The following is an 18801-nucleotide window of genomic DNA, read 5'->3' as shown; positions in this document are numbered from 1 at the left end:
AAGTACGCTGATTGCGGAAATCTTGATTAAAGGAAGTACATATATCGATCAACCACCTGGATATGTGAAGAAGGACAAAGAAGATAGAGTGTACAAGTTGAAGAAAGCACTTTATGACTTGAAGCAGGCACCTCGTGTGTGGAATATAAGGATTGATGACTACTTCAAGAAAAATGGATTTGAGAAGCGTTCTTACGAGTATGCGCTATACATAAAGATGGAGATAGATGGAAGCATACTGATAGCCTGCCTATATGTTGATGATCTGATCTTCACCAGCAACAATCCAGAGATGTTTGCCGCTTTCAAGAGGAGCATGGTCAAAGAATTCGAAATGACGGATATTGGCTAGATGACTCACTTCCTCGGCATAGAAGTCGTGCAAAGCAAGAAGGGAATCTTCATCTCCCAGAGCCAGTATGAAAAAGAAGTACTGAAGAAGTTTGGGATGGACAAATGCAACCCTGTGACAACTCCGGTTGAAACAGGATTGGTGTTGAGAATGTAAAGCCAGTGAGAGTGAGAGAGAGTTTTAATTTGAAGTTCTCTGTATCCATTTTGAGATTGAAATACGTTGTTGTTGTATTTATTTTCACCGAGTTTCAGTCACAACCAGTGACTGAGCATTCCTTTCCACCCATCAGTACATTGGTAAATATTAAAAGTTCATTAAAATCATTTAAACTCAAGTAGCTCGTTTGAAATCAAAATCTGAATTTTGGAAGCTTGTTGAACTTTCTATTTTGTTTCATACTGTGAAATCAAGTTTACCTTATTGATTGAGTGTTGGTCATTGAAAATCAATTATAATTGTGTGATTGTAATCTAAAAAGGGCTATACTACATTAAAGTTTCAAAAGAAATTTTAAAAACCCAATTTACCCCTCCTTCTTGGTATGTTCACCTTACTTCTCAATCTTTGATACCATAATTATGATGACCCGAACCCAAAGTGGGTACCGGGTACACGTGTCCATAACTCTATTTAAAACATGCAGTGAAAATACATCAAACTTAAAAGACTATGCCAAAGTTCTAAACCATCACCATTACATCAGCATTTCCCAAAGACAATATTACATTCTAAAATATACAAAAATGTATATATACAGATCAGTGTCACACAAACTATTACTTTAAACAAAAACTATCTAGTCCCGCCCCAGAGTCTTTAAGCTTGGCTCCCTAGATTTCCTAAAATATTAAAATTATTGGGGTGAGACACTTCTCAGTAAGACATAATAGATTATTATCAGTGTGTGACAACATGAGTTCTAGTGTAAGCAAAAACATTCTCTTAATTTAACTCGAATGAAAAAGCATTTATATACTGTAACTCACACCTATACAATTGAAAGTGTTCATTTTCTTCTCAAAACATGCTTTATCTCATTAAATTTATTTGTTTACATAAATCTACTTATATGCATAAAAGAACCTTCTTAATTAGATAATCATATAACATTATGTATTAACCCCACATGATCGGGTTGTGTAGTCCGAAGACTGGACTTAGTCATAGCTGGCCTACCACCAAGTTAAGTTAAACATACTATATCTATAAGTACAATTGGCCAACCCAACTGGTCAGGACTCCAAGGGGTACTCTACTTTTCTCTGGATAAATCGACTATCAATCGCCTACACTTTCACAATAGTGTGGCTGCACTAACATATCTCTATAGTTACATTAGTGAGTTTCCTTTACATCTTTGGTTTATCAGGATTCTTAAACCATATAATGCAATTTACAAAAGAATACAGTAACATGATCTCATTTTCACAAATCAGTATGAACTTGTCATATTTGTAAATCACTATTAATCTATTATACTATAACTTTGTATAAAATTGTCATATCATAACTCTTAATAAAACCATAGCTTTGTCTATATAATACCATAACACCAACAGATTTAGTTATGCAATAATAGTCATTCTCATGCCACATAATTTGAGTGATAGTTCATAATATAATTAACTGTCCGAGGAAAATATATTTTACTGAAAACATGGGTATGATCATTTCCATAATTTTATTTAACTCATATTATAAGTTTTATAAGGAAAAAAGAGATTATTACCCTTACTCACTTTAATTTTCCCCAAATATGTATATAATAACCAAAAATTTTCATTTTTTTTTTTTTATGCTTCATTCATTCAAAAAATTATTTATAACATTTCTGTATGCATATACACCAACTTAATCGGTCCATATTTCAAATAACTGACATAATCTGACATAATATATTCCCCCTTGCATTATCCCTAGGGTGGTGCCTATGATGCCCAAACAATGAAGCTGTCACAGTTCAAATGCTAAGGATCGAAGTTAGGACCCCGAAACGGTGTTTATCCTTCAATTTGTCTGAGTTTTGGGGAAAAATTGAAGAGAGAAAGAGGGAGAGTGAGAATCCGCAGCCCTAGAGAGAGAGAGAGAGAGAGAGAGAGAGAGAGGAGAGTAATTTTCTAAAAAGAAAAAGAAAAATGAGCTAAGGTCCTGTTTACAGGTTGTTGCCCCAGACAAAATTGTCGATGGTTTTCCTAGGACCGTCGACGGTTTGGTCTTTAATCAAACCATTTTTACCATGTTTTTACTTTTAACGGCCCTCAATAATTCGAAATCGTCGACAGTTTTCCTGAGTTCACCAACCGTCGACGGTTTAGTCTGCACCAAACCAAATTCCCCCATTTTATTATTATTATTATTATTATTATTTTCCAAGTCTCTACAAAGCCAGTATCTGTCTGCTCCACATTCGACTCACTATGTTGTTGTTCTGCGCATTCTTCGATATTTGAAGGGCACTCTATTCCATGGCCTTTTCTACTCTGCTCAGTCTCCTCTTGTTCTCCGTGCATTCTCTAATGCTGATTGGATAGGTGATCCCACTGATTGCAAGTCCACCACTGGTTATTGTTTTCTTCTTGACACTCCTCTGATTTCTTGGTGAAGTAAGAAATAAACCCTTGTGGCCCACTCTAGTACTGAAGTAGGAATATCGTGCCCTTGCTGATACCACATCTAAGCTCCTTTGGCTACGATGGCTTCTCAAGGACTTAGGTGTGTCCACATCCTCTGCTACTCCTCTTTATTGTGACAATCGAAGTTTCATTCACAATACTCACAATGATGTCTTCCATGAACAGACTAAACACATCGAGATTCATTGTCATTTTATCTGTTATCATCTTATCCATGGTGCTCTCAAGCTTTCTTAGTTTCTTCTAAAGACCAGTTTGCAGATATCTTAACCAAGTCACATCCTAAGGGACGTCATTGTGCTTTGGTTGACGACATCAAGCTGGTCTCCCACCCACCTTGAGTTTAAGGGGTGCTGTTAACGTGTATTAGGCTTTGAATTAAAGTCTGACCCTTATTTCCTTGTACTACACTTTTTCTTTTTCTTTTTTTATTGGTAAAGGTAACTTTTATTGATCAAAATGGAATATGTAAAGAAAACTCCGAACATACACTAAGCAAGGAGGCCAAAGTTTAATCAAAACAAGTAGCATCAAACCTAGGAAAACCTAGAAGCAATAACAATCATATCTGGGCATACCTAGGGCACCAAGGCTTAAACAAGCATCATCAAAACTAGGAAAAACCTAGCAACAAATACCATCAAAACTGGGCATACCCAGTAATCCACAGGAACGCAAGATGAGCAGACCTCAAGGGGGCCTAGACCCTTTATTGTTATTCTTACTTTTCATAGGATGAACAACCAACCATCCATTATCCAAAGTCACAAGGGGATCATTTCCTTTATCCTTAATCTTTTCATCAACATCAATACCATGATTTTATGAATTTGGAAGGGGACATTACCTTTACCCATTTTCTTTCCCCTTTCACTCACCCCCTGCTTGGAAGGGGTAGGAATAGTCTTTTTTGTTCCTTTTGACCCTGCCATTATAGAGCCATCACTAGAGCCTTTACTCTTTCCACCATCAGCTACCATTTTTAATTGATTGTTAATGAACTTATTAGAGTCCAAGCAAACATTCAGCGACACCACCTTGGAGGCAAGATTTTTCTTCTGCGTACCTTTCTTTTGTTCCTGTTCTTTCTTATTCTTACAATTCATCTTTGTATGGAAAAGTATATTAGAGAACTTACAGAATCTAGGCACGTTCTCATAAGACACCATTTGAATAAAAGACCAACCATTAGGCAAACGGACTTTCACATAACTTTTCAATTCTTTAGCAACATTAATCTCTACCAACATTCTGGCAAAGGATATACTTCTCCTTTTGGTAGTCAATTTATCTGCATGCAGACGTCCCAAAATAGAACAAATCTTCCCAAAAGCATACAATGTCCATAATTCAAGAGGAAGATTTTCCAATTAAACCCAAACAGGAAAAATGCTCAATTCCTCATTATTGAACTGAAACATATTTGACAACCTTTTAAGGTACAAAGGCCGACCATAGGCAAGATAGGGACCACTAAGCAGCACCTGAATCATGTCTTCTTCTTTGAAAACCCTGAAAATAATTCAGTCACTCTTATGGTGAAAAATTTCGGTCTTAACGACCAAGATTCAACAATCGCATCAAGAGCAACTTTTCCTGAAAATTTGCCGGCAAAGTAGCCCGCCAAGCAACAAATCCACTTCTCTTCTGGATCGTCAATAAGTGCTTCATCACCACCCAATTCAAAGACCGGGAGAGCACCACAATTTTCTTGATGTCTGTTCTTAGCAAACAATTCAGCCCACGACACCTTCTTATCCTGTTTCGTGAAGAACTCTTTCACTCCTCCTTTTGTGGCATTCTTACAAGCATTTGGCGCGTTAGCGCCAACTATGCCCACTGAATCTCCCATTGCAGCATTTGAACAACCACAACCCTAAGCAGCATTTTGTCAAGCACCTGGGGCAGCACTTGGTTGCGCACCAGATGCAATTACAGCCTTGCTTTCCAGATCCTTCGTGCCAACTCCAGAAAATTTAATGTTCTCAGCTGGATGAGCCCCTTCGGATTCACACTCAGAATCACTATCCAAGTCACAGTCTCTATCTGCAGACTCTCCATCCGCCTGATCTTCCTTATTACCGCCATAAAACCTTAGAATCGTCATTTTAGCTAGTCTATTGAACTCAACCATAATCTCAGAAAATTCCTTTTCTACCCAATCATTTCGGTTGCCACCTTTAATATCAATGAAAGTCAGAGCATCTTCAATCTCCTCCAATTCAAGATCCAGATTTGTTTTCCTTTGGTGCTGTTCACAGCCACCATCCGATTCGGATTCAGCTTCAAATTCCATAGCAGATTCATTGCTGCTTGAGGGAATCGTTATTTACTTTCTCAGACGTTCTATCATCACCCTCTGATTCTTTAGAGGAGGAGACCTTCTCCTTCAGTGGGGAGAATCGATTTCCAACTTTCAGATTTGGTAATCCAGTAGCCTTAGAAGCACCACGTGGACCCCTCTTCACTCAGATATTTCAGTTTTTAAAATTGCTACAGAGTATGGCCGACAGCACGCACGTGAAATCTGAAGAGCAAACATCGCTTGATTGCACTGTCACGTGAAAGTCTTTGAAAATGAAGTTTAATCCAATTTATCTTTTTTAAAAAAAAATAAAAAAATATTAAATAATACTTTAAAAAAAAAAAAAATTCCCAAAATGATTTTAACGTAATCTCACTACTTGAAGCAACGACATTTGTCACGTGTCACTCCACGAATTATTTTCCTAAAAAATTATTAGTTAATATATATTTTGAAAAATGATAAACGTGAAAACACTCATAAGCCTCAATAGGAAACAGAAAATTATTTCGTCTTTAAAGTCTTAAAAAAATTCAAAATAAAAAAACTACAGCCTATGAAACCTAGAGCTGAAAAACCTCCCCTCCAAGCCCTCATCCTTTCTTGCCACTCTTAGTTCTTATCTTTCTTGTCAACTGCAATGCACTGTCTAAACACTCATCTTGGGACCCTATTTTATGATCAAAATATAAAAATGTTATTAAAAAATGAAGAAAGCATTGGTGAAAAAACATGTGCCTCAAGAATAAAAATATGATAAGATCAGAGGAGGGGAGGGGGGGGGGGAGAGGAATGAGGAATGCACTAAAGAGAGCGATTAGACAGTGCACTGCAACGCGTGCCTGGGCACACATGCTTCTCAGATTTCAAGGCTAAAGAGGGAGAACTTTTCTCTTTTGGCTTTGGTTGCTTTTTGCTGCTCGAATTTGTATTTGTGGTTTGACTTTTAGAATTCCCTTCTTTCTGCTTCTTGACAATTAACAAGAAAGACAAGAACTAAGTGTTGGAATTGGTGTGATCCCAAAAGGGGGGGTGAATTGGATTTTAAAAATTTTTTGGCTAATTTAAACAATTTGCCGATTCACCACAGTATCATATCCCATTCAACATTTATACGTGTATGTAAAACGAGTTTAACAATAAAAGCAGACATTCACGTGTGCAGTATCTTATTTAAATCAAATGTGTGCATGAGAATAATTTTGATATTAAATAAACATTCATACACATGCTGAAATTAAAGTGTAGGAATTTAAATAAGATAGAAAGAGCGACACCAGATTTTTTATCGAGGTTTGGCCAAACTAACCTACATCCCCGCCTTGGGCTTACCCCCAAGGATTCCACTATGCCCGCTCACTTAATTGGACGGAGCAAAAGCCATTTACATCCTCTCCTTACGGGGTGAGGAAAACCCCAGCTCAATTATTAGGCTAAGCCAAACTAGTCTCACTTGCGGGGCTGAGACTCCCCAGCTCAATTTACGGGCTAAACCCAACCGTTACAATAAAATCATTTTGTACATAAAATATGCTTTTGAATTATAAGCAGAGATGTACACGCTAAGCTCATAAAAAACATACACTCCAATGATATGAAATAATGCTCAAGGGAGTAAGGGTGCTTAAATACATTTAAACCCTAATAAAAATTTTCTCCAAAAAGATATTTCAATAAAGATATAGGAGAACCTAGGGTTTTCTCTTTCAATGATTTTTGCACAAATAGAATGCATATAAAAAATATGTATTATGTTCTCTAACAAAGATTTATGCAAGTTAGAAATATTTGGAGAATCTAGGAGTTAAGTTTAATAAAATATTTGTGTAAAAAATAATCTTCTTCCAAAATATATTTTTATCAAGGAAATAATCCGGAAGAAAACCAAAGCAATGTTCTTAAAAATATTCTTTAAATATTTGGTTCCTAGTGAGAATATGTGCAAATGAAAATGCCCTAAATAAAATACTCTCTTCAAAGAAGATTTTGAAATAAAAACATGAGAGAGAGAGAGAGAGAGAGAGAGAGAGAGAGAGAGAGAGAGAGAGAGAGAGAGATATTCGAATAAAAATATTTGACCCCAAAAGAGTGATTTAAATAATAAAAAGCATTTTGGGAAACTTTGATTAACCAAGGATTAGAGAGAAATTTATAGTTAATCAAAGTTACTAATCTGGAGTAATGAGGACGTATTTATAAAGTTTGTGAAAAATATGATTGTTGGGGACACGCTCGGTATTTTGGAAAAGTTTAATTAAGTTTAATGACGTTTTAAACACTTAAAAAATATTCCAACCCAAGAGCACCGGTCGACGAGAAGACTTTCAGTTGACCGAAGTTCATATGGCTCGATCGACCGGACCAATTTTGAACTTCAAGGTCAGTTGACCAGGAAGGGCCATTTTTCCAAATTAGCGTGATTCGGTCGACCAGGGTGAAAATGAACTAAAGGTTCGGTCAACCGGAATAGGCGATTTTTCAAGACATCGAAGTTCAGTCGACCGGGACATTTTGAACTAAGAAGTTTGGTCGACCAGGTTGTTAGGGCATTTCCTGAGGACCCTCGGTCGACCAGAGCGTTGTAGTACATTTTGGGCTCGGTCGACCAGGTGGTCAAAAAGTTGACTTCCTATGAGGTTCGGTCAACGGGGGGGCCATTTGAACTACAAGAGTTCGGTCGACCAGGACATGGTCAATCGTTGACCTGGACCTAGGTTCAGTCGACCGGGTTACAAATGAACTATGAGGGTCGGTCGATCGAAAGTGCAAAACATGTGCATTTTGGTCCCGTTTGAGCCAACGATCACCCTATTTAAAATGACCAAGTATGGGTATGCATAAGTGAGTGTCCTAAGGTCATTTCCAAAAACTTTGTATGATTTTGATCTATTTAGAAAAGAGTTTTTGGTGAGATGTGCTGGTCCTTAGGGTCTATCTACGATCGTTTGAGCATTCAAACACATTATGCAGATGCATGCAATATTACAGACTAAAGATAAAAAATAAATGCATATACAAATTAAAAACAAATGTCTTCATCTTTTTGCTCTTTTGACTTCATAGAATGCACTTGATCGCATAGTCTTTAAGTCCTGCAAGCTTCCATCGCCGTTGCCTTGTGTGTGTTATAAATTAATGGACCTGTTTACATGCTAAATACACACATAAGAAACATATGCTTTGTTAGCATCAAAACAGAGACCAGACTCAAAAAGTCAACACTAAGAGTGGCAGGAAAGGATGGGGGCTTGGAGGGGGAGGTTTTGTAGGTCTAGGCCTCATAGGCTGTAACTTTTTTATTTTGGGTTTTTTTAGGGCTTTAGAGGCGAAATCCTAGTGATTGAGAATTTTCTATTTCCTATTGAGGCCTAGGAGTGTTTTCACGTTTATCATTTTTTTTGAAAAAAATATATTAAATAATAATTTTTGGGGAAAATAATTCTTGGAGTGACACGTGGAAAATCTCACTACTACGTCAGAGTCATTCCGAGAATAATTTTTCCAAAAAAGGTATTATTTAATATATATATTTTTAAAAATGATAAATTGGGAAAAAACTCGAAAATGTGTGGAGTCACGTCAGCTTTTGAACCATGTAGAAACAACAATGACTTGAACAATGACACGTTGAAACTCACAGAAAGGCCTATTAGACTTTGGAGAGCTACGTCTGCTTTGAAATTGAAGAAGTCCCACGCATAAACACCCATGACCCAAACAGTCACATGGCCCACCAGCTTTTGAATTTCGAATTTCAAGTTGACCCACATAGAAACAACGCCGAACCAAATAGTGACCCGGTGAATGGATCAAACAAGAAAAATGGTCTACCACTGAACCAAGAACAGAAGAACACAAAAAGGACCCAAAACTTAAATCATAAACTTTGGATATGAAAACAGACCTGCACGAAGACACAAGTGAAGGGAACAGACGAACAAGATCTAACATAAACTTGTTGGGGTGGATCTAGAAGCAACAATCATACACGAGAAAAATAAATAGATAAGAATGGAACACCGGATTTATGTGATTTGGTCGAATCGATTTACGTCCATGGAGCACACACCAATTCACTGTAACTGGGAGAATAATATAAGGAGGAGGAGGCTACTGCCTTCAACTCAATCCTCTCTCTCTCCCTCTCTCTCTCTCTCTCTCTCTCTCTCTCTCTCTCTCTCTCTCTCTCTCTCTCTCTCACATAACACTTTGTTCTACCTCACACGCTCATGCACGCAGCTCTGCTCTACAAAACACACACGGCAAGTCACGACACTGCTATATATATAGCCAAGGGGAGTTGGAGTAGTTAGTAAAAATTCAAAACAATGGCTTAATGTCAGCCATGGTAGGCAAGGTTGGTGGAGAGCTACTAGTCTCTATTTACTGCAGGTCTCTATTTCAACGTAAGCTGCGGGGCAGGTGCTGCCGACGACTCCACCAGCTACAATTTCAACAATCTCCCACTTGGAGATGGAGGCAGCATCTCAACCAGTGTATAGGCAAATGATGTGCTCATATCCGTTTTCAAGTATGAAGACCAACTGAAGTTGAGCAAAACTTCAGCTTCTTAGTAGTCACCACCTTCATCAACATATTTTCTGGATTCCAGCTACCTTGAATCTTTTCAAGTGCTAGCACTCCATCCTCTAATAGAGATCTGATGAAGTGATAATGCATTCCAATGTGTTTAGTTTAGGAATAAAATGCAGAGTTCTTTACCAAATGTATTGCACTTTGACTGTCGCTGTACAAAACATTCCTCTCATTCTTTAATCCAAGCTCTGTCAATAAACTTTGAAACCAAATCATCTCTTTGCTAGCTTTTGTCACTGCAATGAACTCAGCTTCTGAAGTGGATAGGACAACAATCTTTTGTATCTATGACATCCAACTAACAACTATTGTGTCAACAATGAACACATATCTGGTGGTGCTCCTGCGATGATCAACATCACCAGAAAAATGACATCTACATACCCTTTGACTTTCAAGTCTCCTTTGTCGAAACATAAGCAATTATCAATAGTGTCTCTGAGGTACCCAAGATCCACTTCACTACTTCCTAGTGAGTTTTCCCTGGATTCGACATGAACCTACTGACTGCTCCCACTGCTTGGCCAATGTCTGGTTTGGTACAAACCATAGCATACATAAGACTTCCAATTGCTGAGGCGTAAGGTACCTTAGCCATGAACTTCTTCTCTTCATCTTCTTGGGGAGCCTGATCCTTAGAGAGGCGAAAGTGTCTTGCTAATGGTGTATTTACTGCTTTGGCACTACTCATGTTAAACCTCTGTAAAACACGGCTAATGTACTCTGACTGAGATAATTGCAACGTTCCTTATTGCCTATCTCTGGAGATCCACATTCCAAGTATCTCCTTCGTTGAGCCTAAGTCCTTCATGTCAAATTCCTTTGACAATTGCTGCTTCAATTTTCTGATATCTTATATATTTGGCCCTGCGATTAGCATGTCATCCATATATAACAATAGAATGATATAACTATACTGATACCTCATGAAGTAGCAACAGTGGTCGACGTTGCACTTTAGAAAATCATTCCTGTGCATAAAGCCGTCAAATTTCTAGCACCATTGTCTCGGAGCTTGTTTGAGACTGTACAAGCTCTTCTTCAACCTGCACACTAGATTCTCTTTAACTTTGTCTGAGAATCTGTCTGACTGATACATATAAATTTATTCATCAAGATCACCATGAAGAAATGCCATCTTCACATTCAACTACTCGAGATGTAGGCCCTCCGAGACAATAATGCTTAAGACTGATATGATGGTTGTCAACTTCACAACTGGTGTAAAGATGTCGATGTAGTCAATTCCTTCCTTCTACTCGAAACCTTTGACTACCAACTGAGCCTTGTATCTCCTGGAGCTGTCATGCTCCTCTTTGATCCTATACACCCACTTGTTGCGAAGGGCCTTCTTACCTATAGGTAACTTAGTTAGTTCCCACGTTCTGTTGGAGGTGAGGGACTTCATCTCGTCCTTCATTGCAAACTCCCATTTGCTCGTATCTGCCACCTAACATGCTTCATCATAGCATTCAGACTCTCCTCCATCTATAAGAAATAAGTAATCTATATACTTTCTATTTGGTACATGGGGCCGAATAGATCTCCTAAGCTTTGGAGCTGGAGTAGGAGGCGGTGGTGCAACAATCTGCTCCATTTGTTCCTCCGCCTGAGGATTTTTGGCATTCGGTTGTTGCATCCCGATACCTTATGGGACATCATCCATATCTACATTGGTTGACTATCTTTGAATTGATTCGGTGGATTCTACTGTGTGTTTGTTTTTGTACATCACCTTTTCGTTAAAAATCACGTCTCTGCTTCTGATAAACTTTTTGTTTTTATCATTGCAATGCGATACCCATATTCATCTTCACCATAACCAACGAAGGTGCATTTTCGGGACTTAGGATCAAACTTGTTTTTATATGATCGCTGATATGTACATATGCAACACAACAAAAAACTTTCAAATGTGAAAGTCTAACCTTTTTTTTGCTTCATACCTCTTTTCTTATACGGTGGTCCAATGGTACTGATGGGCCCCTATTAATCAAGTATGCTGTTGTACCGACTACTTCTGCCTAGAACTTTAATGGTAAGCCTGACTATATACATGCTTTTGGCTCTTTCAGTCAATGTTCGGTTCATCCGATCGCCTACGCTGTTGTACTGGGGCATACTTGGCACAGTTCTTTCGATCCTAATACTGTGCTCAAAGAAGAATTTCTTGTACCCGGTGTCTTGATACTCACTACCATTGTCTGTTTTCAACTTCTTGATTCTAAAACAAGTTTCATTTTCAACCATATCTTTCCATACCCTGAAAACATCAAAGACTTCTGACTTATACTTCAAAAAGTAGACCCATACCTTCCGAGAATGATCGTTAATGAATATGATGAAAAAATTCCTTCTACTTGTGGATGAGATAGGCGTCGGTCCCCATACATCTGAGTGGACTAGTTCTAGTCTCTCTTTCTTTGGGGCACGAGTGTTTGTCTAGAAACTGACCCTCCTATGTTTCTAGAATACGCAATCCTTGCACATGTCAATCTCAACTGACCGTAGACCACTCAATTTTCCATTTGAGTGCATTACCCTGAGTCCTTTCTTGCTCATGCGACGTAGTTGTTGATGCTAGATGTTACTATCATCATTTATTGTAGCAACTAAAATAGACATGGAGGTCGTGGAGGTTAGATAAAGTTTTCTACTTTTCTTACCTCGTGCAATCATTAGTACACCCTTTGAAACCTTCCATTCATCGCCAATGAATATTGTCATGTATCCTTCATCTGCTAGTTGACCAACTGAGGTCAAATTCTTTCTTAGGTATGGAACATATCTGACATCCTTCAGCCACCATACTAACTTGTTTATGTTTATCTTCACAACTCTCTCGCCAGCTATGTTGTAAGGTTGATTGTTGCCAACGTACACCTTACCGAAATTACCTGATGTTTACTCCTCTAGGCAATCACTACTGCAAGTGGCATGAAATGAGGCTCCGAAGTCTAAGACTCAAGACTCCTGCTTGCTCTCCAAAGAGCATATCAATGCATCTTTTTCTCCCGAGGAAGAGGCAAGGTTTACTCCTGTTTTTGCCTTATATTCATTTCTAGGACTTTTGCCCTAGTTTCTAAAATGTTTGACCTTTCCACAGTTCTAGCACTTAACATTCTTTGTGCCCTAGGAACCTCTAGGATTTCTATATTTAGACCGCCTAGTCCTAGATCTGCTGCGATTGTTTGATCATCTATGCCCGCTTCTTTTTTCCTTGGCTTTCTACGTTCAAGGCTGAACTTGAAGTGGAGGCATTTTTCGACTGCATTCTGATTTCCTTCGTCAAAATTATGCTGACCTCATCATACTTCAGTTTCGATTTTCCTACAGAGTTACTGATCACTGTAACAACACCTTTCCAACTCTCAGGCAGTTAACTAAGAATTAGTGGGGCACAGATCTCACAGTCAAATGTAAGTCCAACCGAGGCGAGTTGATCTGACAGCTCGTTGAAATTATTCAGGTGTTTGCTAAAACTTTCACTTGCAGACATGCTCATAGTAAATAATATTTTCATCAAGTGTACCTTATTTACAGTTGATGACTGCTTGTACATATTGGATAGCGCACCATAAGGGACTTGGTGGTTGTCAAGTATTTGATGTTTAAGGCAATAAACTTTGCCAACGTCATTCTGATAGCTCCGAGAGCTTTTCGGTCAAGTAACTCTCACTCGCTCTCCTTTATGAATTCTGACTTATCCTTTAATAGTAAGTGCAACTCCTTACCAAATAAGTAGTCATCAATCTGCATTTTCTAGAAACCGAAGTTGGTGTCGTCAAACATCTCGATCTATGAGTTCTTTTCATTCGACATATCAATTCACCACTCTAGATATAGAATTGGCTCAAACAAACAATATGGTTGGATTCAGAATGGTTGAAAACCTAAGACATGGTTCAAGTCGTTTGAAAAACAGACTTGAAATGGCTTTGAAAAGTCTGGTCAAACTTGGGCAAACTTAACGGAACTTTCCTTTGACTGGCGAACTATACCTGACGACATTAATGACATCGTATGCTGACGTGGCATGGTGGGGACACAATGCTGACGTGGCACTGATGTGGCACTATGGGGCCCAACTGATGGCATATCACTATGGGTCCCACTTGCTGACGTGGCGTGGACTCGAATGACGTGGCAGCTGACGTGTTGCGGGTACAGGCCGACGTGGCCACTAACAGGTGCTGACGCTAATGGGGGTGCTGACTCAGCGATGACGTGTTTGTCTTCAACCTTCAAGCGCTCACCGGGCAATCCTCGGCTCGTGGGAGCACATTGGGTCGCCTGTCGATCACTTGCCGGCATGTGAAGGCGCGTGGGCATGCGTGGAAATGTCACTTGGATGTCGGTGGCACGTGCAGGCACATATGGCCTCTTCTGAGCTTCGTTCGAGCTTTGGTTACCACCATTGGCTTCATCTCGACATGAGGAAAGCGATGGTTGGCTCAAAATTAAGTTTTCGGCTACTGGAAAGAGGCTCCAATCTGGGAATTTTTCTCCGATCTAACGATTTTGCTCCAACTTCGCTCTGATACCAATTGTTGGGGTGGATCTAGAAGCAACAATCACACAAGGGAAAAACAAATAGACAAGAATGGAACACTAGATTTACGTTGTTCGGTCAAATCTACCTACATCCACGGAGCACACGCCAATTCACTATAAATGGGAAAATAATACAAGGAGGAGGAGACTACTGCCTTCAACTCAACTCTCTCTCTCTCTCTCCCTTTCTCTCTCTCTCTCTCTCTCTCTCTCTCTCTCTCTCACACACACACACACACACACACAACACTCTGTTTTGCCTCACACACTCATGCACGCAGCTCTGCTCTACAAAACACACACTACAACTCACGACACACTGCTATATATATAGCCATGGGGAGGTGGAGTGGTTAGCAAAAAATTCAAACATAGTGGCTTAATGTTAGCCATGGTAGGCAAGGTTAGTGGAGGGCTGCTGGCATCGATTTATTGTAGGTCTCTATTTAAATGTAAGCTACGGGGGAGTTGCTACCGACGACTCCACCAGCTGCAATCTCCACAGAACTCACTTGCACATACATAGGGACAAGCCATAGACTGAGGAGGGACATCAACTCAAAAAACAACCATAATGAAACCCTACGGAGAACCAATGAAAAGACCACCAGAACAAAAGAGACTCTGGCTGGGATTGTAAATTTTGCTCATTAGTCACGAAATCCTTACAAACCTTACCAACACAAGAACTTTCAAATTTCAAATTTTTCGATGAACTAAAAAAAGAAACTTGGAGAGCAGATCTCCAAATCATCACTGGAGGTTGAAGGCAACCTTTAGAAAATGTCAATCGTGCACCACTAGCAACAAATCCCATTGATTTATGAAGAGAATCAAGCACACAAGCGAACTCAACCCCACGGACATGCGTTTCTCTCTAGAGAGAAGTGATAGCATCTCTCTCTAACATGACCTGACCGACTGAAAGCCCTACACTTTTATTACTTGTACTGCAGTTGTATTGCACTCCTATTTACTTGAACGGCACTTCGTGCCTCCAATATAAATAAGCACCCATGTATACTCTTAGACACAAGAAATACAATAATACTTGTTTCTAACAATTAGAGTTGGGTGTATGGCATTTTTCTGATCTAAATGGCTTCTACGGTCAGCAAAATGTTTTTACTTGAAGCTTGCTTGGCTTCAAGTTTGATTTATAAATTATACCACTAAGCTAGCCGAAATTTGATTATTTTTGAAAACACCATTCCCGCCAATTTCACGTTCATTTTTTTTTTTTTTAAACCAGATTGCCAATGTGTGTGAAAAAGATTATAGTTTGCAGATAATCTTGTCTCTATTGAGATTTGAAGGATCCCAGCAGCCGGCAAAGGATGCAGCGTGAGGATAGGATCACAGCCAGCTAATGCACAACCAACCCAAATTATCCGAAGAAGAGAAAAATGCTAAAGCATTTTGATAATATTAGTCAATAAATATTTTTTTTTTGTCAAAATAAAGAAAATGCCAAATCATTTTTACAAATTTCATAATCTCTCACAGTATAACCTGGACAAGAACCTGTTGAGGGATTGACAGTAGGAGTGCACAACATTATTTTTGCAAGCACCAATTGATTAGGCTGTCGCCACTTACCGTCAGCCTTCACCATCTGGACAGAATAATATACCCGAGGAGACACCAGATGAATCATACTCATACCCATTTGATTCGTCATGCTGTCCACTGCAGGCACAAGGATCGATATGATTGAAATTGTCAACTTGAAGAATAGCATCCTCTTGAAGTTGGAGTGCCTGCTCTAGACTACACAGAACTTCTTCCATAGAAGGCCTGTCGACACTATTATCGGCCAAGCATTTCTCTGCTGTCTCTACGAACTTCTGAAGAGAAGTTGGTTTTACTTTTCCCATGAGATGAGGATCTATTATTTGTTCTAATTGTCCTGCCTTTCGTTGCTTTATTGCCCACTGGGCTAAGTTCACCATTTCATCTGAAAGGGATAGATCTAACACAGGTCTTGCGCAGAGAACTTCAATTAGAACCACCCCAAATGAGTACACATCAGATTTTGTTGTTAGGCGCCATCTTCTAAAATATTCAGGATCAAAGTACCCAAATGTTCCTCTCACTGCCGTGCTCACATGCATCTGGTCATTCCCAGGTATCATCCTTGAAATGCCAAAGTCTGCCACCCTAGCTATGAGGTTTTCATCGAGCAAAATATTTGTCGACTTCATGTCACGGTGTATTACTGGTTTTATTGAACCGGTATGAAGATAGTGGAGACCTCTGGCTGCACCAATACATATCTCAAGCCTCTGCTTCCAACTCAGGCAGGGAAAATTAGAGCCATATAGATGACTCTTGAGGGTCCCATTCTCCATATATTCATAAATCAAAACCATCTCATTTCTTTCATCACAATACCCGATCAATGAAACCAAATGACGATGGCGGAACTGTGATAGCAACTCAATTTCCGTATGAAACTCAGCATGGCCCTGCAAGGACATAGGGTTTGACCTCTTGATGGCCACTTTTCTTCCATCATGTAAGACTCCTTTGTAGACCCTCCCAAAACCACCATATCCGATCACCTGGGTCTCATCAAAGTTGTTTGTGGCCTCTTCAGCTACAACAAAAGGGAAGCGATATGCCAAGTTCAAGTCATACGTAACTCTAGTGGTGCTGGCAGGAATCATTGTCTTTGAATTTCGTTTTGGTGCCAGTGTTTTTCTTTTTCTACAAGTCACAGAAAAAAATAGAGTAGCGAAAGCTACGATAGACATTCCAACGGTCGCGCCCACTATCACGCCAACCCTTTTCTTATCTTTGCTTGGATTTGAGTCCAAAACTCCCTCACTCAGATTACCCATAGAATTGTTAATTTTCATGATCTCAAGCCCGTTGAGAATGAGAAAGGGGTTATCAACACGTGAAAAGAAAGGGCTGAAGCTTGCAGAAAGAGCTGTGCTTTCAGCTGGGTCAGTAACAGCATCCAGATAAAATGGAGCGCCCATAATTTCATCCCTAAAAGCACTTAGATCAGCATCTTGAGCGACAGTCCAGGAGTTAATATAAATTTCAAAAGAGATATTGTTTTGGGATTCACCTACAATATCGCAAAAGTGAAACCGCACAAGGTACTGAAATCCTGGATCTACATTGAACTCCCATGTAATATTCGAACTACTTGCGTGGGGACCAGTTGAGCTCATTACAGCGGCTGTACCATATACGGATTTTGGAGCAAAATCAGGTGTTACCCCACCTGGTACGTACTTAACGGCTGTGATATTTGATATATAATTGGCTGAGATATTTGTGCCTGGACTTGGTTGAATCATGAAAGGTTGATTAGCAGCCCAATTTCGCCAGAGCGTATCATTGTGGGAGGGGATTGGTGGCCCACCTATGTTCACCCTTATAAGTGTCTCTAATGCTTGAGTGGAAAGGCCTTGGAATTTCTGTGATGAGGCAGCGCGGAAATCACCATCACTGATAAGTTTGTCAGGGGTTGAAACGACTTCCAGGGCATTTAAGAAGGCCAATGAGTTGCGGGAAGGAATGAAGGTGAGGTAAAGCGTATTTGAGGTGACATTTATGGAGTATTCTTTGACAGTAAAAGTGTTATTCGTTGGCTTGAAGTTGGAAAGAAGTAGGTGAGTTTGGGCGGAAACTGAGAAATTCGCAGTTCCCAAGTCATAACTTTCATAAACAAATGGAAAGAAATAGAGACGGATCCAGAGTCTTCCCGTCCGGTGGATTGGGAAAATGTATTTTGAGGTCTCAGTGAAGATGGTTGCTGTTTGATAGAGTGACAATTCTGTAGTGTTGCTGAGGGATTTTGGCACAGCGGCAGTGGTGCTGGCGGAAAAGTAGTGTTGGGCGTTGAGGAAAGCGGAAGCTGATTGATCTGCCACAAACATGCGATCACCCACTGTTGTATTGGAGGGTGATCCACAGTCTATTAAGTACATGTCTGTTGGAACAAAGCCAACTGAAAAGTAAGTCAACCGTAAGACTGATAAAACACAGATGAATAATCGATGTCTTACATACGCCATCATCATGAAAACTGACCTCTAGTTAAGGAAACATTACCAGGCTCTTGAAACTTTTAGTTGGAACATGCAATTTAGACTAATTTGAACTATCATGATAAATACGGGATTAAAATCATGAACTGGTCCAGATTGGTCTCCTCTCCAGTTGCCGTCAACTGGGTGAGTGTTACATTGCCACTTGTTTCTTGAGCATCAAATGGTTGAGGCCAGATGAAAGCGGTCGATTGTAAGGTCTTCAGGAAGTGTCCGCTATCTTCAAAATTTTTTGTTGTATATGCGTGGTGCCAAAAACATTTTGCAGCCAGGCTATCGAGAGAAGAATAC

At 39.5% G+C, this 18801-nt stretch overlaps 1 protein-coding gene across 1 annotated transcript; it reads right to left on the bottom strand.

Annotated features, from left to right (window-relative positions):
* Window positions 1-16044: 16044 nt before the first annotated feature.
* LOC131148073 (probable receptor-like protein kinase At5g59700) lies at window positions 16045-18483 on the bottom strand. The gene has a single exon (XM_058097809.1). It carries the CDS (start codon window positions 18481-18483, stop codon window positions 16045-16047), a length of 2439 nt encoding a protein of 812 aa, XP_057953792.1.
* Window positions 18484-18801: the final 318 nt, after the last annotated feature.

This window comes from Malania oleifera, chromosome 2 (genome assembly GCF_029873635.1).
Source record: "Malania oleifera isolate guangnan ecotype guangnan chromosome 2, ASM2987363v1, whole genome shotgun sequence".
Classification (NCBI taxonomy): Eukaryota; Viridiplantae; Streptophyta; class Magnoliopsida; order Santalales; family Ximeniaceae; genus Malania; species Malania oleifera.
The sequence above is the reverse complement of the archived record's forward strand: the minus strand, read 5'-3'. Positions and strand labels throughout refer to the sequence as shown.

Coding starts and splice junctions, on each gene's coding strand:
- LOC131148073 (XM_058097809.1), bottom strand. CDS start 18,483: ATGATGATGGCGTATGTAAGACATCGATTATTCATCTGTGTTTTATCA.